At 50.1% G+C, this 23,204-nt stretch overlaps 1 protein-coding gene across 2 annotated transcripts in view; it reads left to right on the forward strand.

Moving 5' to 3' along the window:
• Positions 1–23,170, forward strand: part of LPCAT3 (lysophosphatidylcholine acyltransferase 3) — a 42,494-nt gene extending 19,324 nt beyond the window's left edge. The window contains exons 2-13 of one of the 2 annotated variants that reach the window (XM_062194684.1): positions 17,006–17,113; positions 18,130–18,236; positions 18,915–19,008; positions 19,179–19,216; positions 19,647–19,825; positions 20,557–20,665; positions 21,437–21,523; positions 21,618–21,781; positions 22,018–22,165; positions 22,238–22,396; positions 22,499–22,661; positions 22,769–23,170. In XM_062194684.1, coding sequence (XP_062050668.1) covers positions 17,006–17,113; positions 18,130–18,236; positions 18,915–19,008; positions 19,179–19,216; positions 19,647–19,825; positions 20,557–20,665; positions 21,437–21,523; positions 21,618–21,781; positions 22,018–22,165; positions 22,238–22,396; positions 22,499–22,615 — 1,310 coding nt within the window. In that variant the 3' untranslated portion in view covers positions 22,616–22,661; positions 22,769–23,170. The remainder of the gene's footprint in view (positions 1–17,005; positions 17,114–18,129; positions 18,237–18,914; positions 19,009–19,178; positions 19,217–19,646; positions 19,826–20,556; positions 20,666–21,436; positions 21,524–21,617; positions 21,782–22,017; positions 22,166–22,237; positions 22,397–22,498; positions 22,662–22,768) is intronic. The other variant, XM_062194683.1, reaches the window with a different exon arrangement.
• Positions 23,171–23,204: the final 34 nt, after the last annotated feature.

A 23,204-nucleotide genomic window follows, 5' to 3' on the forward strand; every position in this document is an offset into this window, starting at 1 on the left:
TTGCTTTCCAAGGCACGTTGGCAGGGAGCTGGGTATGAACCTCTGCGCCACAGCGACAGCCCCTCCAGGCAGTCTGAATGGCTTGTCCTCATTTCCTCCACTCAGCCAGAGGCCACTCTCAGAAGCGAACTGCCGTATTCTAAACACACACTGGAGGGAGATGGGCAGAATCCTCAGGAATTACCTTAACAGGGGTCAGTGCTGTGGCATGGTGGGCTAAGCTACCACCTGCAGCACAGCATCCCATATGGGCACCGATTTGAGTCCTGGCTGCTCCACTTCTGATCCAGCTCTCTGCTAATGGCCTGAGAAAGCAGCAAGAATGGCCCAGCTGCTTGGGTCCCTGTACCCACGTGGGAGACCCAGATGAAGCTCCTGGCTTCATGCTGGCCTAGCCCTGGCCATTGCGGCCATTATGGAAAGTGAACCAGTGGAAGGAAGGCCAGTCTCTCTCTGTCTCTGTCTCTGTCTCTTCCTCTCTCTCTGTTATGCTCTTTCAAATAAACAAAAAAATTTTTAAAAATTTATTTATTTGAGAGAGTTACAGAGAGGGAGAGAAGGAGAGACAGTGATCTCCCATCTGCTAGTTCACTGCCCAGTGGCCGCAACAACCAGGGCTAGGCTGGACCGAAGCCAGGAGCCAGGAGCTTCATCCAGGTGTCCCAAGGGGATGCAGGGGCCCAAGCACTTGGACCATCTTCCGCTGATTTCCCAGGCACATTAGCAGGGAGCTGGATCAGAAGTGGAGCAGCTGGGACTGGAACCAGTGCCCAAATGGGATGCCGGCACTGCAGATGGCAGCCTAACCCCCTGTGCCACAGCGCCAGCCCTCATAAAATAAATCTTAAAAAAAAAAATCAGCTTAATGAAGTACAAAAAAAAAAAAAACACTTAAATTCTGCAGTAATATGAAGTTTTTAAATGTTTTTGGATAGGAATATGAGCAAACAAAAAATGGATGTACACATGTCCACAAACAGGTGCAGGAATATAGGTTGTAATCTAGAAATCAGAGAATAATACAGCTGTGGCTTTAATAGAACACGCAGCTGTTACTAGAGATTCACTTCCAAATCACTGCTGGGCATCACAGCATGTAGCAAAGATTTTAGAATGGAAATCAGGTGATGTGCATTCTAATATGAGCTCTTCTCTGATAACCTTGAGCCAGGACAGTTTTACCCCTTTGGGCCATAGTTTCATATCTAATGAAGGGCTTGGGATAGGTGATTTCTAAGGTTTCTCCAGTTCTAGGAATCTGTGTGTTCATGAATAACCATTCAGCCTATGACTCAGCCCAAGATGTATGGCACTATTGGGGTGTGGAAGGTGTGTTGACACCATGCCCTCACCATCAACACAGCTTGGTCTGATGAGAGGAGAGCAGTTGTGAGCCAGTTCCAAAGGTGAGCTCTGTCTCCTCCTCTTGTGTAATCTGCGCTGCTCATCCAGCTGGCAGGTGGATCAGCAGGAAGTTCCAAGCCCGGAGGGCTTAATCAGTGACCTGTCACGTAGGCAGGCAGGACTCACTCTCCTTCCTAGTTCTGTTTGCCTTTCTTTTCTCTGCAGAGTTCTCTAGCACAAGGAATTCCCACTTAGATGAAAGAATGGAAAAAAAAATTGACAAATCTTCAAAGTAGAAATATTAATGATGAAGTTATCGTAAAAGTATCTGACAAGCGGCCGGTGCCACGGCTCACTAGGCTAATCCTCCACCTGTGGCGCCAGCACCCCAGGTTCTAGTCCCGGCCGGGGCGCCGGATTCTGTCCTGGTTGCTCCTCTTCCAGTCCAGCTCTCTGCTATGGCCCAGGAAGGCAGTGGAGGATGGCCCAAGTGCTTGGGCCCTGCACTCGCATGGGAGACCAGGAGAAGCACCTGGCTCCTGCCTTCAGATCTGTGCACCGGCTGCAGCGCACCAGCTGGAGCGGCCATTGGAGGGTGAACCAACGGCAAAGGAAAACCTTTCTCTCTGTCTCTCTTTCTCACTGTCCACTCTGCCTGTCAAAAAGGAAAAGAAAGTATCTGACAAGCACAGACGTTTGGCACAGCAGTTAAGACACTACTTAGGGGCTGGCGCCATGGCTCACTTGGCTAATCCTCCGCCTGCAGCGCCGGAATCCCATATGGGCTCCAGGTTCTAGTCCTGGTTGCTCCTTTTCCAGTCCAGCTCTCAGCTGTGGCCTGGGAGGGCAGTGGAGGATGGCCCAAGTCCTTGGGCCCTGCACCCGCATGGGAGACCAAGAGGAAGCACCTGGCTCCTGGCTTCGGATCGGCATAGCTCCGGCCGTAGCGGCCATTTGGGGGGTGAACCATCGGAAAAGGAAGACCTTTCTCTCTGTCTCTCCCTCTCACTGTATGTAACTCTACCTGTCAAGTAAATAAATAGAAAATCTTTAAAAAAAAAAAGAAAAAAAGACACCACTTAGGACATCCACATCCCTTATCAGAGTGCCCGGGCTCAAGTCCTAGCTCCACTTCCAATTCCAGCTTCCTAATAATGCACACCATGGAGAAAGTAGATGATAGTTCAAGTACTTGGGTCCTTGCCATCCATGTGGAAGACCTGGGTTGAGGTCCAGGCTAAGTTCCAGGCTCCTATCTTTGGCCTGGCCCTGCCTCAGCTGTTGTGAGCATTTGGATGAACCAGTAGATGGAAGATTTCTATCTCTCCCTCTCTGCCTTTCAAATTTTTTATTAAATATATATATATATACACATATACATATATTTGACAAACATAGTTATAAATAAGCCATATTCAAAAGGAGTTCTCTCTTTTATATAATCTGGTTCTTGGAAAAACCTATCTGAAAATTGATGGAAAGAGCAGGCAGCTATTTGATAAGACCATGAAAGGAGCAACTTAACCACTGTGCCTGCGCTGAGACATAGCCTTTTTCCACTTTCTGTCTCCCATCCCTTTGTCTCCAGCTGTAAGCCTGAATTTTGAGTTTCAGATGAGTTTCAGTCACTTTCAGGAACCCACTGAGTATCTAAACCACATCTTCTCAACAGGAAGTGAGGTCAGTGCCTGGGAGGTGGCTCGGGATTGCTGAAGACAAGAAAAGAGTGGGTAGAAAAGAGAAGGCAGTGAGTTAGACTGTAAATCTAGGAGCTTGACTGTGAAGGGAAACAGCAAAATTGAGCAGTAGCTAGAAGCAACTGCAAAGCACAGGGTGGGTGCAGAGGGTAGGAGGTCACGCCACTGCCCATGCAAGCTGAAGGCAGAGGAAGCAGTGTGCTCATGGCCACCGCACAGGCTCAGGGATGAGACCCCAGGGCAGAATCCGGCCTCCTCACGCATGAAGAAGCTGGCGAGAAAGACTTAAGGGAAGTTCTCAACCAAGCCTGGTGCAGGAGAATTCAGAGGATTGGGACCAAAGGGGAGGAGGTGGTGTTTAAAGAGAAGGGAGGGACCTCTTCCTCGGACTCTGCAGAAAAGGATGAAAGCATGGATTTTAGGCAAAGCTGCTCAGATTCTCTGGCCTGCAGTCCCCTAAGGGGAATGGTGGAAGACTGAATGCGTACGCTCAGGGGGTCGGAGGGACTCAGCGTAAAGCTGCTGCTTCAAGAGACAGGTGTCGGCGCAGGCTCTCACATTGTGCCTGGAACAAGCAGGGGAGCTTTGCACTCCATTGTATATCATCTGCCTTCATATAATTGAGGCACCAGTTAAAGACCAGCAATACAAAGTAAGTTTGACCAAGCTGATCGGCTTGTCATTTGGCTCCATCAAAGGGCAAAATTGCAATTTATTTTAACGAGGGGAATTGGCCTTCTTTGTGATTCTGGAATCAAGCAACACTTCATTCCACAAAAAAGATAGGCGTTCTAATGAACTGAGCAGAGATTGGCTTTGTAGACAGAACAGGGCTAAAGGAAGCAGAAACAGGAAACAAAAGTTATTTCCCAGCCTTCCTTGTAAGGCCTGGACAGGGAGACGGAATAATAGGAAAATAATTGATTGGTCCGCATCAGCGTGCTTCAGATGGCCTTTGTGAGAGGATGCAGGCACAGAGAGCTTCGTTAACACTGACCTGTTTGGGAAATGTGGCCGTGCAGTCTCTAATCTGATTTTTCTGAAAGTCAGCTAACAGCTGAGTTTCAGTTTGGTGACAGGAACTTTAGTGTCAGTGACTCCATTTGGATTGTTAGCCTGGTCTGTCGGGACCCAGTGCAGGTTAGTCCAAACCGTGGTCTCCTGAGATTGCATGGCAAACCTTTGCCAGGTAAACGTAAAGTCCATCTTCAGTAGACGTTAGTCCATATAAATGTCATTTACTATTGCTTAGCCTTACAAGTTTTAGAGGCAGATGTTTGGCTCAGCTGAGACCCTCGGATCCCATATCAGAGCCCTTGGTTCAAGTCCCGGCTCCACTTCCAGCCCAGCAGTCTACTAATGCATACCCTAGAAGGCAGAACGTGATGGGTCAAGTACTTAGGTCCCTGTCACCCACCTGGAGGACCCAGATTGAGTTCCAGGTTTCTGGCTTCAGCCTGACCCAGCCCTGGCTGTTGTGGTCATTTGGAGAGTAAACCATAAGATGGCAGGTTTTTGTCTGTTTTGCTGCCTTTCAAATAAAATGAAAAAAATTTATTTATTTGAGAGGTAGAGTTACAGACAGTGAGAGGGAGAGACAGTGAGAAAGGTCTTCCATTCACTGGTTCACTCCCCAAATGGCTGCAACCGTTGGAGCTGGGCCAATCTGAAGCCAAGAGCCAAAAGCTTCTTCCGGGTCCAGCTTCTTACGGGTCTCCCACGTGTGTGCAGATGCCCAACTACTGCTTCCCCAGGCCTCAGCAGAGAGCTGGATTGGAAGAGGAGCAGCCAGGACTCGAACCAGCACCCACATGGGATGCTGGCATCATAGGTGGAGGATTAACCTATTGTGCCACAGTGCTGGCCCCCAATTTTTTTTGGGGGGGAGAGTTTCTGTAAAAATTTATTTGACCAAAATGTAGAAAAAGTAATACTATTACATATGATACAGTTGCAATAATCTAAAGAAAAGTGTGGGTTTCATTCCATTGCACAATTGGCTAGTGTATCTCCTGGGTAGTGTGATGCTTAATAAATAGGAGTGAGGAGCAGAGGGTTCCGATAAGCTAGAAGCAGGGTGCATTTTAGTCAGAATTGTAAACTTGACTTGGCCCCACACTGTCGGAGAGTATGGAATGTTTCAGCCTGGGATGTTAACTGAGAAAGCAGAAATGTAAGAAAGTGAAAATGTGCAGCTGCTGTCTACAGAATACTCCATATCCAGTTTCATCAGGAGTTCCTTGGTCTTTTTATTAACTTGGTCCTGACGAAGGAATTCCAAAGCCCTAGACACAGAAATCCCCCCTTTGCAGTTCCCTCAAGTATGGAGATGGCATGAAGCCAGTAACTTTTCCAGCTACCAGACAGGCCTCTTCTGCCCACTATTGTGTTAATAGGAAAAAAGAAGCTTGCTCAGTTTATTGGTGATGAGCAGCCTTCCGGCCCCAAATTTTTAAAATTTAAACTTACAGGCTTTAGGTGGCAACATGAACATGTGAAAGAAGGATATAGTTTCTCAAAATTCTTTCAGAGGCTTTGCCATCAAAAACATTTGGAGTTCATTGAGCAGCTTGATGCTTTCTCCTTTTCCCTCTTCTCCTACATCCAGTCAGTCCTAGTGGTTGTTTAGCTATTATATCGATTTCAGACTCTGTCTGGTTTTCCAAATCTTCCTGTCCATTTTTGTTAAGCTCTGCCTCCTTCCCCCTTGTAATTAACCCAGACTCTTGAAATCAATCTCCCGTGTCGCGTTCCGCCATCACCCTCCCTCGTCTTCCTCTCTCCAGACCCTTCTCATCCTGAAGCCTCTGGTCATAATGGATCTCTCTCTCCTGTAAACTCCAAAGCAGTGGTTATTCCTATAATTAGCATTTGTCATGGAACATACTTAGTATTTCTTCTGTCTCTATCTAAAAAGCACTTCTTAGCAGTCCTCCCATCTTCCCTGTAATGTCTGATGCATGCTAACCACATAATGGGTGCTTAATGCATATTTTATTGACCGCCAAGAGTACAGAGCAACTGTTTACTCATTCCCTCATCCACTCAGCAAATATTTTAAATTATTTGAGAGACAGAGCTTCCAGCCACCTGTCCAGTCCCGAATACCCCCATGGCCAGGGCTGGGTCAGGCCAAAACCAGGGGCCAGGAACTCAGTCCATGTGGGTGGCAGGAACCCAATTACTTGAGCCATCAGTGCTGCCTCCCAGGGTCTGCATTAGCAGGAAGCTAGAATCAGGAACCCTGACTGGAACCCAGGAACTCCCATGCACAATGTGGGTGTCTTGGCCAGTGTCTCACCTACTAGGCTAAATGCCCACCCCAGCCAATGCTTTTGAGACCTCTTGTGTACCCAGGATTGATGTAGGAGGCACTGGAATACAGGAGAGCAGAATAGACAACAGTGCCTGCTTTTCACCACTGATGAATAAGCAAAATATGTAGTGCGTTAGAGAGTGCTGAGTGATGAGGAGAAAGCTTGAACAGGAAGGTGCAGGGAGACAAGGGTACGACTTTAGATAAGATGGTCAGGGTGGTCCTCACTGTGAACGGGACATTTTACTAATGATCTGAAGTACAAGAAGGACTTGAACTTGCCTGTGGAAAGAATGTTCTAGTTAAGGAACCCATAACATGAAGTGTCTAAGGCTGTACCTGCCTGGCAGTCCAGGAAGAAATAGCTTTGTGACGGGCAGAATAATAGAGACCAGAGAAAAGTGGGCCGGGGTAGGGAGAACAGATCTTGAAGGTTCTGGTTGGACTTTGGCCTTGGCTCCAAGTGAGAGTGGAGACCTTCATTCAGCAAGTTCCAAGCAGAAGGGGGCACTGGCCTGGCCTATGGTACAAGTATAACAGAGTTCCTCTGGATCTGCAATAAGGACAGAGACAGGGAGAGCAGCCCGGAGGTGGCGGCAGCGTGGATGAGGGGAGGCAGTAAAGGTGGAGAGGCCGAGTCAGACGCTGGATTTACTTTGAAGGTAGAACAGACCCAGTTGACTGACTGGATTGAGGGTGGAGGGGAGGGAGGTCAGGATTGCAAGGTCCCAGTCTGGAATAAGCCGCTGTGTGTCGAACTGGGGACGGCTGCCTGTGAAGCATGCTTAACAAGGGGAGTCTGTGACCTGTTGAGTCCGAGAGAGCCCCCAGCAGTGTGCCTACCCCGGGGTCAAGCTCACAATGCCAATGTGGAGCTCAGGGGAGAGGCCTGGAGCTGAAAACTGGGGAGAGGTAAGCCTGTGGAAGATGTTTAAAACCATGGGGCCAGAGCTGGCGCTGGTTCATGTCCCAGCTGCTGCACTTCCGGTCCAGATCCCTGCTAATGCACCTGGGAAAGCAGCAGAAGATGGCCCAAGTGCTTGGGCCCCTGCACCCATGTGGGAGACCCACAAGAAGCTCCTGGCTCCTGACTTCAGTCTGGCCCAGTTCCAGCCATTGAGGCTATTTGGAAAATGAACCAGCAAATGGAAGACCTCTTTCTCTCTCCCCCTCTCTTCCCTTCTCTGTCTCTGTAACTCTGCCTTTCAAATAAAATAAACAGATGTTTAAAAAAACAAAAAAAGTGGCTGAATGAGATTGCCAAGCACTTCACTGTTTAAGCAAAGGTGAAGCAATCTCATATTTATTGAGCACCTATTATGTACAAACTCTAGATACTCGTTTTTCAAATCAGAGTGGGGATCGAAAAGCTTGACTAATCGGCCAGCCTGAGGAGACAGGTGGTAGACCTGTCACCCAGAATTCAAACTGAGATTTGCCTTCGCTCCAAACTCCATGTTCTAACCATCCAGTACCATAATTTAATAGTATATTTCAATTTAGAGAGCGTGTTCTTGGCAAGCCATAACCAGTACCCTTATAAAATAATCTTTCGAGCTGTAGATCTTTAGAATCTTTAGAGCTGTGATCTTTAGAGCTGTAGATGGAGGAGAAAGTCATTAGCCATTTGATTGTCATGCTCAGTGAAAATTTGAGTCAGGATCCCCATAGCCACTTGCCCCAGAATTTCTCAGATAAGGCCTTTTTTATTTCCCCCAATTTTATTTGAGTGTGCATGTTTAATTTAGTGAGCACTGTGCTAACTACTTTACATGTATTATCTTCTTTAGTTCTTTTTTCTTTTTAAAGATCTATTTATTTATTAGAAAGAGTTACACAGAGAGAGAAGGAGAGACAGAGAGGTCTTCCATCTGCTGGTTCACTCCCCAATTGGCTGCAACTGCCAGAGCTGCGCTGATCCAAAGCCAGGAGCCAGGAGCTTCTTCCGGGTCTCCCACATGGGTGCAGGGGCCCAAGCACTTGGGCCATCTTCCACTGCTTTCCCAGGCCATTAGCAGGGAACTGGATTGGAAGTGGAGCAGCTGGGACTAGAACTGGTGCCCATGTGGGATGTGGGCACCGTAGGTGGAGGCTTAACCTACTACACCACAGTGCCAGCCCCCTGGGTAGTATTTTAACCAATGCACCAAATGCCTGTTGCAGACTTGGAATCTTATGCTTTGGAATTGGGAGAAGTTGAATAGTCAGCTGGGAGCCATTGCTGGTTTCTGAGCAGGAACTGAAGGAAGATTGCTCTGGTATAGGATTGCTGGGAGAGTGCAGCTGCAGGCAGAAATTAGATTGGAGAAAGTCCTGAGAGTTTAAGATTGAAGTATTTGAGAGCCTCAGCTGCAAATGTAGCCCAGAGAGGGGGTGGTGATGGTGATGGTGAGAGACATGGAGGATCGGATGAGGAGATACAGGGAACCAGGGAAAGGGAAGACTCCGAGACAGCTTCAGGGTTTTGAATGTGTTGTGCAACCTAAAGAATGGTAACACCAAGGGTCCGGCGCTGTGGCTCACTTGGCTAATCCTCTGCCTTCGGCACCAGAATCCCTTATGGGTGCCAGGTTCTAGTCCCGGTTGCTCCTCTTCCAGTCCAGCTCTCTGCTGTGGCCCGGGAAGGCAGTGGAAGATGGCCCAAGTGCTTGGGTGCCTGCACCCACGTGGGAGACCAGGAAGAAGCACCTGGCTCCTGGCTTTGGATTGGCATAGCTCTGGCCGTAGCGGCCATTTTGGGGGTGAACCAACGGAAGGAAGACCTTTCTCTCTGTCTCTCTCTCTCATTGTCTGTAACTCTACCTCTCAAATAAATTAAAAAAAAAAAAAAAAAGGAGCCTAAAGAAGACTGATTTGGAGAGAAAGTTGTTTTAATTATGCAGAGTTTGAGATGGTATGAAAGACCAACCTAAAGTGTCCAGTGAGGGAGTAGAAAATACGGAACTGAAATTTGAGGAGTTGGGGCTAAAGTTAGAACTCGTTCATCTTTGGCATAAAGATCATATTAGGTCACCCAAGAATGGATGAATTTCCAAAGAGGCAGAATAGCCAGAACAGTCAAGAGCCAAGACTGGGTCCTAAATATGGAAGTCAGCCACAGTTAGGATCCAGACAAAAAGCCTTCAGTAAAAGAGACAGAGAGAGAAAGAGATGGGTGCAACCCATGCAGGTTGTAGCCATCAGCCCCAGCCTGCTGGTCAGAGCCAGCGCAGAAAGTGAGAGTAAAAGTGTGGGCTCTGCAGCAGTTGGACAGTGCTGCAGCATCCACACTCAGACTTCCGAGTTTTCCAAAAGTGTTGGTCCACTGTTGATGAGAAAACTAACAAACTGCTCTGCACCCCTGGCTGAGAAGCACGGGGTCAGAGGATAAAAGAAACGAGATCCACTGCTGGGTGTGCACCCGGGAGAACTGAGAACACATGATCACATAAAAAACAAACTTGAACTTCTACAGCAGCATTTTTCAAAATACGGACAAAAGTGGAAGCAGCCCGTTTGCTAGTCAGCCAGTGAATGTGTGCAAAGGGATAGTGCTCCGCCACGAGAAGGACTGCTGCAGCCTGGGGGGACCTTGATAACATGCTCAGCGTTTAAATAAGCCAGACACAAGGGCTACCTGTTGTATGCCTGTCTTTATATGAAACACCCCAGATCAGGCAGTCCACAGAGGATTAAGCCAAAACAGCATTCCATTTCAGCGGCTCTTGGAGTAGACTTCACAGACTCCTGGCAGGAGAATCCCAGGGGTAGAAATTACTTCCATAATAATACCAAGATGGATTTGCCTTTTCACTGTGTCGACATTTGCACTAATGTTGCAGAAGTAGTGATGGTAAAACGGCGGACAGCAGCACCAGACTGCCAGTGCTCGTGTGTCCATCACTGCCGGGCACTCACGGTCCAGCACAAAGGCAGTGCCACTTCTGAGTGCCCTTGATGCAACAGTAAATAGTGTTCATTTTCTCAAATACCAACCTTGAGTACCTAGGTCTTTAACCCTGTGTTTGAAGAAATGGGAAATACGCGTCAAGCAGCCCTGCTGCACACGGGTGGAAGGCAGAGGCCGTCCCCAGGGTAGCACCAGTGTCATTCCCTTTTTTTTTTTTTTTTCCTTTAATTTATTTGAAAGACAGACACTCCCCAAATGCCTACGACCTCTGGGGCTGTGGGAGGAGACCCAAATACTTGAGCTTTCACCTGCTGCCGAAAGCTAGAATCGGAAGTGGAGCTAACACTCAAACCCAGGCGCTCTAATGTGAGATGTGGACTCTTTCCGAAGCAGCATCTTAACTGCTGTGCCAGACCAGGCTCTGTGTGCAGCTGGGCCGCCACTGAAAGAAAAACAACAAACAAACCATGCTTATTTGGACTTGGGCACTTGGCAGAGTCTCTTAAAAATATACAAAGTTACACCGGGTTCTAGTCCCGGTCGGGGCACCGATCCTGTCCCGGTTGCCCCTCTTCCAGGCCAGCTCTCTGCTGTGGCCAGGGAGTGCAGTGGAGGATGGCCCAAGTGCTTGGGCCCTGCACCCCATGGGAGACCAGGAGAAGCACCTGGCTCCTGCCATCGGATCAGCGCGGTGCGCCGGCCACAGCGCGCAACCGCGGCGGCCATTGGAGGGTGAACCAACGGCAAAAAGGAAGACCTTTCTCTCTGTCTCTCTCTCACTATCCACTCTGCCTGTCAAAAAAAAAAAAAAAAAAGAAGAAGAAGAAAAAAAAAATATATATATATACAAAGTTAGGCCGGCGCCGTGGCTCAACTGGCTAATCCTCCGCCTTGTGGCGCCGGCACACCAGGTTCTAGTCCCGGTTGGGGCGCCGGATTCTGTCCCGGCTGCCCCTCTTCCAGGCCAGCTCTCTGCTATGGCCCGGAAAGGCAGTGGAGGATGGCCCAAGTCCTTGGGCCCTGCACCCGCATGGGAGACCAGGAGAAGTACCTGGCTCCTGCCTTCGGATCAGCGCGGTGCACCAGCCGCAGCACGCCGGCCGCGGCGGCCATTGGAGGGTGAACCAATGGCAAAGGAAGACCTTTCTCTCTTTCTCTCTCTCTCTCACTATCCACTCTGCCTGTCAAAAAAAAATTATATATATATACAAAGTTGCATGATCACTTCAAGGAAAACAATGATGGTATTTGTAGCCACTAGTAAAACTCAAGTTTTTAATAGTGAAAATTAGAATTTTAAAAAACTTGTACCCACTAACATGAGCTTGAAACTTGCTAATGTATAAAGACTCTTCTAATATTAAGGAATGTGGTTTTTTAAAATTTTTCTGAAAGAGTTACAAAGAGAGAGGGACGAGGAAGAGAGATCTTCCCATCCACTACTGGTTCACTACCTAGATGGCTGCCAACAGCCAGCACTAGGCCATGCTGAAGCCAGGAACTTCATCCAGGTCTCTCAGGTGGGTGCCAGGGGCCCAGGTACTTGGGCCATTATCTTCTGCTTTCCCAGACTAGCAGGGAGCTGGACTGGAAATAGAGCAGCTAAGACTAGAACAGGCACCCATATGGGTTGCTGGTGTCATAGCTTAACTCAATGTACCATAGCATCGGTTCTATAAGTCCTTTTAAAAATATTATTGGAAAGGCAGAGAGCCAGAAAGAGAGCTCCCATCCATTGGTTCACTCCCGGTGCCCACAACATCTGGGGCCAGGCTAGGTCAAAACTAGGAGTTGGGAACTCACTCTGGGTCTCCCACATGAATGGCAGGGACCCAACTCTTTGTGCCATCACCTGCTGGCCTCCAGGATGCACACTGGCAGGAAGCTGGAGTGGAAAGTGAAGCTGAGACTTGGACCCAAGCACCCTGATACGGGACATGGACGTCCCAAGCAGTGTCAACTGCTGTACCAGTCGCCACCCCTCTTTCCTTTCTAATGTAGGAAATACTGAACAAAAGCAGCTGGAGGTCGCCAATAATTTTCAAAAATATAAATTGGTCTTCAGATCACAGAATCTGAAAGCAGCTCTGATACGCTGTAGATGTCACATCTTCCCTTTGTTTGGGTGGTGGTAGTTGATGTATTCTCTGTTCTGTAGAACTGGTATCAACAACTGGCTAAGCCACACAGAGCAGTCCTGATTCCATCTTCTCCCTCACACTCGCCAAAACATGCTCTGTTTTCCTTCCCCTGGGCTCTTAGGAGCCGCTGACCGGTCAGCTGGGGCTGTGTTGTATTCCTGCAGAGCCCAGAACTAGCTGCACAGATGAAAGACTAAAGACACTGCGGCCCATTGCTGTTTCCTTCAGGTGAAAGAAGCCGCTTTAGGCTCAATAAGTAATTTTACAGCTGTCAGCCCGGAAAGGAGGAGTTGCGACAGTGCAGCTGGTGATGGATCCTGGCCCCCTAGGAGCATACTGCACCTGGGGAGGGCCAGGTGAATGTGCCCGGCCGGCTGCCTTCACCATCGCAGCATTTTCAGTGTCCTGGGTTTTGCCCTTGGAGAGAGGTCCTCGGGGATAGAGTACACTTCAGGTCATTCTTCATCTGCTAGCAAGGTCCTGCGGCCTTCCTTTAGACAAACCATCCAAAAGAAGCAGCAATTACAGTACAACCAAACAGGTTCTTACAGACCCCTGGCCAGCATTATAAAACCCCACTCTGGTGCTGTGAAAGGAAAGACAGCAGCTCGCAGGCACTGAGCTGACAGGGTTGTTCTCAGGACGCCGTAGGTCCGCCTCGCCTTGCATTAGGATCTTAGGGAGGCAGGGCCTCAGCCCTGGCTGCGCATTGGAAGTGCTCACGGTGGGTTTGAAAGTGCAGGTTCTTTCCCACTCGGCCAGCTGAGTCACACCGTGGTGGGTGAGCAGTGAGTGGGGAGGCGCTTTGGTGGTTTTGTGTGGCTTCTCCAGGTAGCTGTAGCCTCTTATGGAGCCCTGGCTTCCCGCGGAAAATGAGAAGACTCAGAAACAGCATGTGCGATCACACCCTCCCTAGAAACAGCACAGCCACCAAGGGGTGGCTGGGCAGCCCCGCCCCCCAGCCTGCTGAGCTTAGAGGCAGCCAGGAGCAAGGTTTGGTGTTTACACACTCAAAACCAGCCCCGGTTGTCATGGCAACTCTACTACACAGTTCCTTCCTCCCCTTGGTGGCTTCCTTCCAGGCTGTCTCGTCCTCTGTCAAGCTCTTGAAGTTCCTGGTAACCTGGCCTGCTGCATTCTTTTTATTTTTCTCCCAATTCCTCCATTTTATGTGTTTGCTAGCGTGCAATGCTTCGCCTGCGTGGCATTCCACTCCCCCCAAACACACCTGAAAACAGCGGATGACAAAAATGGCCTTCAAGAGGCCACACCAGCTGTTCCTAGGCCTGTGCACTAACCTATATAAGGCCAAGCACCAAAGACCCGTGCTCCTACACCTCTGAATGAAGTTATGGGGGCAGGTGTTTGGCGTAGTGCTTAAGCTGCTGGTGGGGCTGTCCGTGTTCCACATCAGAGGACCTGGGCTCAGGTCGTGGCTCCACCCGATTCCAGCTTCCTGTGGTGTGCACTCGGGGAGGCAGGGGTGGCTCAGAGCACTGGGTTCCTGTCTCTCCCTGGGAGAGCTAGAGTTTCCAGCTCCCGGCTCCAGCTGTTACAGGCATTAGGAGTATAAACCGTACGTAGGAGTGTTTCTCCCTCTCTCCCCCCCTCTCCATTTCCTTGTTTCCCTGTTTCTCAAGTAAATAAATGTTTAAACAAACAAACAAAAAAACGCACATTTACGACTTCCGAAGTCAGCTGTAAATCAGAGGCTGGCAAAGGAACTATTGTGGCAGGCACACAGAAAGCCCCAGAAGTGATGCTGGTTCCGGAATAGCAGGGCCAGCAGCAGGAAAGCCCGAAGAAATGGGTACAAGAGCTGGGAGTTCAAGACAGTGGAGGCCAAGAGGCCTGAGCGGCTTCCCACCCCTCAGTGGGTCACACGACCACGACACCAAGAATGCTGAACTAGACTTGGCTGAAGGGAGCACGGTACCGAATGACAAGGATTCCAAGTGGGTGCGGGGCTGAAAGAGGCAAACTCTCGGGGCCGCGTTTGCAGCGCAGCAGGTTAAGCCGCTGCCTGCCACCCCACTTCCTATCACAGCACCCATCTGAGTCCCGGCTGCTCTGCCTCGGATCCAGCTCCCTACTAATGCCCTGGGGAGGCAGCAGATGATAGGCCAAGAGCTTGGACCCCGTCCCCATGTAGGAGACTTGAATGGAGTTCCTGGTTCCTGACTGGCCTGGCCCAGCCCCTGCTGCTGTGGACATCTGGGAGGGTGAACCAGCAGACGGAAGATCTTTTACTTTCACTCGTCTCCCTCCTCGTTCCCTCCCTTTCTCCCTTTCTCCCTGACGCTCTGCCTTCCAAATAAATAAGTCTTTAAAAAAAGACATCATTACAGGCCTCCCCTCCCCACAAATGCTCCCAAATACCTTCCATATGGTAGTCACTTGATAAATGTGAAACGAGTGAATGAGCCAGTATTCCACAGGCTCTCCCACAGAATTAACTACTTGCCTGAAGATATAAATTTGATAAATAACCCAGCCCGATATGGGAACAGCAGTCAAAAAAAAAAGTAAATCCTGGCACCAGGAAGATCAGCTGGTTGGTATTCTGTTTGTGAAAAAACAGATCCATGAGTATGCAAGCTGTGAGCATAAGTTTTTGGGTTTTTGTTTTTGTTTTTGTTTTTTTTAAGATTTATTTTATTTGAAAGGCAGAGTTAACAGAGAGAGAGATCTTCCATCTGCTAGTTCACTCCCCAAATGGCCACAAAGGCCAGAGTTGGGCCAGTCTGAAGCCAGGAGCAGGAGCTTCCTCTGGGTCTCCCACATGGGTGCAGGCACCCAAGGACTTGGGCCATCCTCCACTGCTTTCCCAGGTCACAGCAGAGAGCTGGATCAGAAGTGGAGCAGCCAGAACTCAAACCAGTACCCAAATTGGATGCCGGCACTGTAGGAGCAGCTTTACCCATTGTGCCACAGCACTAGCCCCAATCATAAGTTTTTTAGAAAATAGGGGGCCAGCAGTCGGCATGTGTTATGAGGGGTTAAGTCGCTGTGACACTGACCTTCCATATGGACACCAGTTCACATCCCAGCTGCTCTACTTCCAATCCAGCTCCCTGCTAATACACCTGGGAAAGCAGTGGAGGATGGCCCAAGTACTTGGGCCCCTGCCACCTACCTGGGAGACCCAAATGAAGCTCCTGGTTCCTGGCTTCAGCCTGGCTCAGCCCTGGCTGTTGCAGCCATGTGGGGAATGAACCAGTGGACATTAGACCTCTCTGTGTGTCTCTCCTACCCTCTCTGCAATTTTGACTTTAAAAATATATAAATCATTTTTAAAAATAAAATTTAAGGCCAGCGCCGCAGCTCACTAGGCTAATCCTCCACCTTGCGGCGCCGGCACAGCGGGTTCTAGTCCCGGTCGGGGCACCAATCCTGTCCCAGTTGCCCCTCTTCCAGGCCAGCTCTCTGCTGTGGCCCGGGAGTGCAGTGGAGGATGGCCCAAGTGCTTGGGCCCTGCACTCCATGGGAGACCAGGAGAATCACCTGGCTCCTGCCATTGGATCAGCGCGGTGCGCCAGCCGCGGCGGCCATTGGAGGGTGAACCAACGGCAAAGGAAGCCCTTTCCCTCTGTCTCTCTCTCTCACTGTCCACTCTGCCTGTCAAAAATTAAAATAATAATAATAATAATAAATAAAAATAAATAAAAATAAAATTTAAAAATAGAGAAAAGGGGAAAAAGACTAGAAGGATGTAAGCCAATATACAACATGGTTATCCATTTACTTTCTCATTTTACAAAATTGAGCACTTTGTATGTGACACTTTAGCATTGCTGAATCAGAGAAACTCTCCTGCTGTTTATCATTTAAAAGCAAGAACTGGAGCACATGTAAGCACAACCAACTCAAAGGCAGGGGTAGGACGGTAGGATAGCCTTCCAAACATGGCCCCGGGGCGTCTGATGCTTCTCACCTGCCCTGGCGGGAGGAACACTGCCTCACAGTGGCCAGACTGCGCCATGGAACATGCTCATTTTAGGTCAGAAACACCAAGTGTATCGACCCTTCTTGAATTCAGCCAGCAACACTCGGGGCTCTGTGTGCAGCTCATGGCCCAGCAGGAGATGCCTGTAGTCCTCATGTGGCTGTCGTGCCCAACTCTTGAATCATGGTTTGAGAAGGGGTTTTCCCAGTGCACCGAAATGGATTTTGTAGCGTGGCTGCCGCCAGTTGTCAGAATGTGAACACAAACAGGTAACTGCTGTGTGTGTGTTCGAGACCTGTGCAGACCCTGGCGTCGGCCTGTAGTTGTCCAGGCAGATGACGCTATGCTGGCCGGACCCATCACAGATGCAAAGTGGTGTTTCTGGGGAATAGTTGGGCATCTTTAATTCTTTGTATCTTTTTTTAATTCAGTGAAGAGAAACTTGGTGTTAGGAGTCAGCTCTATATTACCGCCTTAAAAAATAGTTATCTCCAGTTGTAAGTTAGTATTTACAACATTTTCCTTTCTTAGGGGTGCTGTTATTGTCTGCTCTGTTGACATGTCATTTATGGGTTTTTCTCTGTGGGCTGAGGTTCAGGCCAGATGAACATCCAAACCATGGTTGGGATGGCACCAGGTACAAGTAACGCTCTTCTCTCTCTGCCCACCCAGGTTACCCCCTCGCTCTGTGTTACCGGCATTACCTTTTCCACAAGGACACCTACCTCATCCATCTCTTCCATGCCTTCACCGGCCTCTCCATCGCTTATTTTAACTTCGGTGAGTGACCTGGGTCGGCAACGCCACTGGGATAGCGGGAAGCCGGGAAGAAACATGCTTGAGCAGAATCTCCTCCAGGGAACTTGGTGGGCTGGGAAGTTAGCATGCTGTGCTCGTAAAGAGGGTTCAGTGGACAGGAACACTGCCTACCTTCCCTTTTCTGCTTTGATGTACCCTTCTGTGTCGGAAAAACACTGGGACCATGGTTCCCCTCACCAGCCCCACCCACAGAGAAGCATCAGTTTCTCCCGGGGCGGCTGTGACTGACGGTGACAGATGCACGCACTCCCCATGCACGATCACTCCTCAGTTCAGACCTTGGGATCCACAGTAACACCCTGTCATCTCAATATTTACATTATTCATCTGCATCCCTCCCTCCAATACCTGAGATGATTCTAGAAAAAGATACTAACACCAAAATTTTCTCTTTTTAAAAAACAATGTTTATTTTCATCTACTTGAAAAGCAGAGTGATATCTTTCATTCTCTGGTTCATTCCTCAGATGCCCACAACAGCCAGGGCTGAACCAGGCTGAAGCCAGAAGCCAGGAACTCCATCCTGGGGAGGCAGCAGATGATAGGCCAAGAGTTTGGACCCCGTCCCCATGTGGGAGACTTGAATGGAGTTCCTAGTGTGGCAGGGGCCCAAGGACTCGGGCCATCTTCTGCTGCCTTCCCAGGCACACTAGCAGGAAGTTGGATTAGAAGTGGAGCAGCCTAGATTTGAACTGATACTCAGATTTGGGATGCCAACACCAGCTCCCGGGACCCAACTACTTGGCCCATCGCTGCTGCCTCCCAAGACCCATTAGCAGGAAGCTAGAGCAGAAGTGAAGTAGCTAGGACTCAAACCCAGGCACTCTGATAGGAGGTGCCAGCGCCCTAAGCAGTAGCTTAACCCACTCTGCCACAACGCCCACAAAGTTTTATCTTTGTGTGTACTTTCTGTTGTTGGAAGTTTCAGGATGGGAAGATAAGAAACCAGGCTAAATTCTGCTCTTCTCTGCACCCAGGATACCAGTTCTACCACTCCCTGCTATGTATTGTGCTTCAGTTCCTCATCCTGCGCCTCATGGGCCGCACCATCACTGCCGTCCTCACCACCTTTTGCGTCCAGATGGTAAATGTTTTTTCCTTAGCTCAGCCACAGCTCACTGCTGTGCCGGCAGCGGGGGGCAGGAAGGAGGGGACTGTGGTACGGGCAAAGCAGTGAAGGAGACTGAACACCTCACCCCTTCCTCCAACACCTAGCTGAATGGCCCGGGTGGGTCACTTAGCTCGAGCCCGGGGGTGTCTGCAGCTGGCAGTGACGACTGTTTGCCTGCCAGTGAGTCCTTCACATAGGATCGTGCCTGTAAGGTTCTTGGATTCCACTAGGTCAGCCCCACTGTCCACGAGGGAAGCCAGTTAAAGGCAAAGCAGAAAACCAACTGAGCTAAATGAGCTAAAGAAGCTAAGCGTTGAAATTCTCATTTGTTTAGCCTTCATTTCACTGGAAAACCTAGAGCAAGTCTCTTCACATTAGAGTCTCAGTGGCTTCACTTACAGGAACTTCTTGAATCTTGTAATGATGGTACCACGAGAAAGGAAAAACGAAAGAGTACGGACTTCAGAGCAAGAAGATAAATAATTATTAATGATGGTAGAACAAATACAGAGTGTCTTAGAAAGTTTGTGGAAAATGGAATTAAAAGATGGGTTTATTTTGATGCAAAAAATTATGAAATCCATAGTTTTTTCATAATACACATTTTCCATGAACTTTAGGAAAACCCCATGTACTTCTCTCCTTCCCTAGGCCTACCTTCTCGCTGGGTATTATTACACAGCCACCGGCAACTACGACATCAAGTGGACAATGCCACACTGCGTTCTGACCTTGAAGCTGATTGGTAAGCGGTGGGCCTCTGCCTTCCTCCTGAACAGTAGGCCCCTGCCTTCTCTGACCCAAAACCTACTGGGTGCTCTGCCCGCTCATCTGCCCCTGGCTGCACTCAGTCCACAGGCCACTTGCTCAGTGTCCTCTCCCTCTGCTCCACCCACGCCTTCTCTCTCTGCTCAGGTCTGGCTATTGACTACTTTGACGGAGGGAAGTCGCAGGTAAGTGCCCATTCCTCTGCAGAGAGGTTAACTTAACAGCCTTAAAGAGAGGGAAGGAGAAAGGCTGTTACCACAAGACTGGCCCCTGATACCAGGGGCAGAGCCTCTCCCTCATCCCCCGCCTGTGTGATATCTATTGCAGATAGCAGTGAGCAAGGATCAACAAATCTGATTTACCCAGGATCCAGCTCTTGCACAAAGTCCAGAGATCAATGCCAGCAAGGCATTTGTTAAAGCAGCAACAGACACCTGTTTGCTCAGCTCCCCCACACACACTCATTTCCACCTGAAACAACTATTTTTTGTCCCCTAAAGAGAAGGCTGTTTGAAGAACCCCAGGCAGTGGGGCACAAGGGTGGGGAACACTCAAACTGGCTCTTGGAAGGAGATTCAAGGCTGTCCTGAACCATTCATTCTCTTCTCGGCATAGAACTCCTTGTCCTCTGAGCAACAGAAATATGCCATACGGGGTGTCCCTTCCCTGCTGGAAGTTGCTGGTTTCTCCTACTTCTATGGGGCCTTCTTGGTAGGGCCCCAGTTCTCAATGAACCACTACATGAAGCTGGTGCAGGGACAGCTGACTGACATACCAGGGAAGATACCAAACAGGTAATTGCCCCTCTTGGTCAAGACCTCTGTGTAGGTTTCTCACCCAGAACAAAGTCACAGCTGCAGTGACTGTCCTGAGGGCCAGCCCTAGCCTCACTCCAGCCTGGCCCTGGCACACAGTCCCGTGTCACAGCCCTGGACTGCCATGGGGCACGCCGTACCTGCTCAGCCAGTAGTGGCCCTCAGCAGCTTGGAACACTTCCAGCCATTCTGACCCCGTACTACAAACCTAAAGTGCACTTTTATGCCACAGTGATGTCTGTGCCTTTAAAGCCCATTTTCTGATTAAAGAAATGATTAAGTACATAAAAATATGTATAAGTAGCTATCTATAGAAAATGTAAGTTTCTAGAAAAATCCCTTCACTGAGGATGTGCCTGTGTTTCTGCATCAGTTCACCCAAGACAAGGGAGGACCAGATTCAGAATGGATCACTATTATCTTAGCTACGTTGAATTTCCAGTCCCAGTGTAGATTGACAGCCCTGTGAGACCTTGAAATCGGTAGCATCTGGGGGCGGGGGCCAACGTGAGGAGACTCAGCCACACCCTCCCCTGCTGCCCTTCCTCCCCTGTAGCTGCCCACACAGAGAAGATGCCCTTCCCTGCAAGAGCGTGGGCTGTGGGTAGCAGAGCCCCTCGTCCCAGGCCAGACCCTGCTCTCCATAACTGAAGGGCCAAGGGGGAAGGGACTGGACCCTGCCCCCTGTGACCCCACTTGTTCCTTTCCAGCACCATACCTGCTCTCAAACGCCTGAGTCTGGGCCTTGTCTACCTGGTGGGCTACACTCTGCTCAGCCCCCACATCACAGAAGACTATCTCCTCACTGAAGACTATGAAGTGAGTGGTCCCTAAAGCAGCAGCAGTGCGACTGCACCAGAGCTAGCGAGTGGACAGGCAAGGGCCCCTGTAGATAGAAATCAGTGGGTACTACCACCTACAAATGAATGTTGGTTTTGCTCTAGATCGGTGAGCGTTGGTGTCAATGCCAGCCGGGCCGGGCCATGTTCATCAGCCAGCACTGAACGACCTTCGCGGGCACGGGGCTGGGCCAGGTGCACTTTTAGCACCCCTCCTCCCCCGAGCAGCTCTGAGCCTGCCTCATTACCACCCACTGACTCCTTGCAGCACAGCAGCTTCTGAGTCTCCTGTTTTCTTCTCTTGACTGAGACATTGGGAGCTTCTAGGGAATTTGGAAGCCAAGGGAGGGGGAAGGGAAGTGCTGGCTTTTGCTCCTGCCCAGCTGAGAGGCTTGCAACACTTCCATATCCATTCTGGGTAGGTTTCTCCTAAAATTAACACCAAACATGAATACGTCAAGTCTGTCTGGACTTACTGTCCCAAATGCTCAGTCTTGCGAAAGCAAACAGTCAAAGCATTCAGGATGATGCTGTGTGGGGAACCCTCCAAGGATTAGGTGACTGGATGTTCCCTGGGCCCCTGCTGACTCCCCGTAGCCTGTTGTAATGGCAGTGAAGCCAGAATGTCAGGTGGACATCTGGCCACAGGACCTTGGCAAGCACCAAGCAGCCCCTAGTCTGAAAAGGAAGGACATGAAGGGGACTTCACTTTGCCTGGCGAGAGCCCTAATGCGCATGTTTTCTTCTCAAGAACCACCCTTTCTGGTTCCGCTGCATGTACATGCTGGTCTGGGGCAAGTTCGTGCTGTACAAATACGTCACCTGTTGGCTGGTCACGGTAAGCGGCAAAGATGAAGCAGGGTGCCACATGGGGCAGGTAGGGAAGAGGACAGCAAGCACCCTGCGCCCGCCCTGAGCCGTCTCTCCCTCAGGAAGGAGTATGCATTTTGTCGGGGCTGGGCTTCAATGGCATAGAAGACGGCAAGGCCAGGTGGGACGCCTGTGCTAACATGAAGGTGTGGCTCTTTGAAACAACCCCACGCTTCACTGGCACCATTGCCTCTTTCAACATCAACACCAACGCCTGGGTGTCCCGGTAAGCGGCCAGGTGGGAGGCTGGCACCCTGGCTCCTTCCTTCTGCCTCCCCACACCTGAGGGCCTGGCCATGATCCGTCCCCTCCACCCAGCCTCTCTCTCGCATACACGCCTGTTAGCGCTGCCTTCCACACCCCCTAGTGGCCACAACTGGAGCCACCATGCACTCAGCATGCAGTCAGGATGGCTTGGAGGCATGGCCTGGTCACTTCACGTTTACCCACCTTTCTCTCCAGTTACTTCTATAAACGACTCAAGTTCCTTGGAAACAAACAAGTCTCCCAGGGACTCTCCTTGCTATTCCTGGCCCTTTGGCATGGCCTGCACTCAGGATACCTGGTCTGCTTCCAGATGGAATTCCTCATTGTTATTGTGGAAAGACAGGTAGGCCTCAAGGGCAGTGGGTGACAGGGACTGTGAAGGACGAGAAACTGATGCCCTCACCTCCCTCCGCAGGCCGAGAGCCTGATTAGGGACAGCCCAGCCCTGAGCCACCTGGCCTCCATCACGCTCCTCCAGCCCTTCTTCTACCTGGTGCAGCAGACCATCCACTGGCTCTTCATGGGCTACTCAATGACGGCCTTCTGCCTCTTCACATGGGACAAGTGGCTGAAGGTAAGCCAGGGCCTGCTTGCAAGGCCCAGGGTTGCACCAGAACCTGAGGCAGCAAGGGGTACCCCATTGTCAGGCACCTCAGCAGCCTCCCTCTCTCTACAGGTGTACAAATCCGTCTACTTTCTCGGCCACGTCTTTTTCCTGAGCCTGCTTTTCATACTGTCTTATGTTAACACAGTAATGGTGCCAAGGAAAGAGAAGCTGAAGAAAATGGAATAACCTATTTGCCTGGTAATCCTAGTGGCAATCCAGGGTGACGTTCCAGGTAGCCTGCTGCTAGGGACACCCAGTGTGGGGCGCTGAGTGCTCTGACGTCCAGAGCAGGGAGCACCAACTCTGAGCAGCCTTCCAATCAAACTTCTTGTCTTGCAGGTGGCCTAGAGCAGGACTGGTGCAGAAACTACTTGTCTCCCTCTCCACAGCACTCCCGCGCCCCCCAGCACAGACAACAGAAAAGCCAGGGAGCTGGAAGACGCAGTCCTCCCAGCTGTGCCTCTGCTGCCAGCCAAGTCTTCATCTGGGGCCAAAGGGGAAACTCTTGTGGGAGGAGCAGAGGGGCCCATGTCCCCCCTCTCGCTCCCCCATGCACGTTGCCTTATCTCTTCCCCTCCAGCCAGGAATCTGTTGTTTCCCTTGCCAATTTACTATGATTGTATAAGTGCCGCGACCGCCACCCCCCCTATGGGGGGGAGGGGAGGGGCACAAGGCCCTGCCTGCTCCACTTTTTCTACCTTGGAACTGTACCAGATAAAATCACTTCTGTTCAGTTTTTCACCGCCGGCGTTCCGGACTGCTTTCTTTCAGATAT

This window comes from Lepus europaeus, chromosome 6, assembly GCF_033115175.1.
Source record: "Lepus europaeus isolate LE1 chromosome 6, mLepTim1.pri, whole genome shotgun sequence".
Classification (NCBI taxonomy): domain Eukaryota; kingdom Metazoa; phylum Chordata; class Mammalia; order Lagomorpha; family Leporidae; genus Lepus; species Lepus europaeus.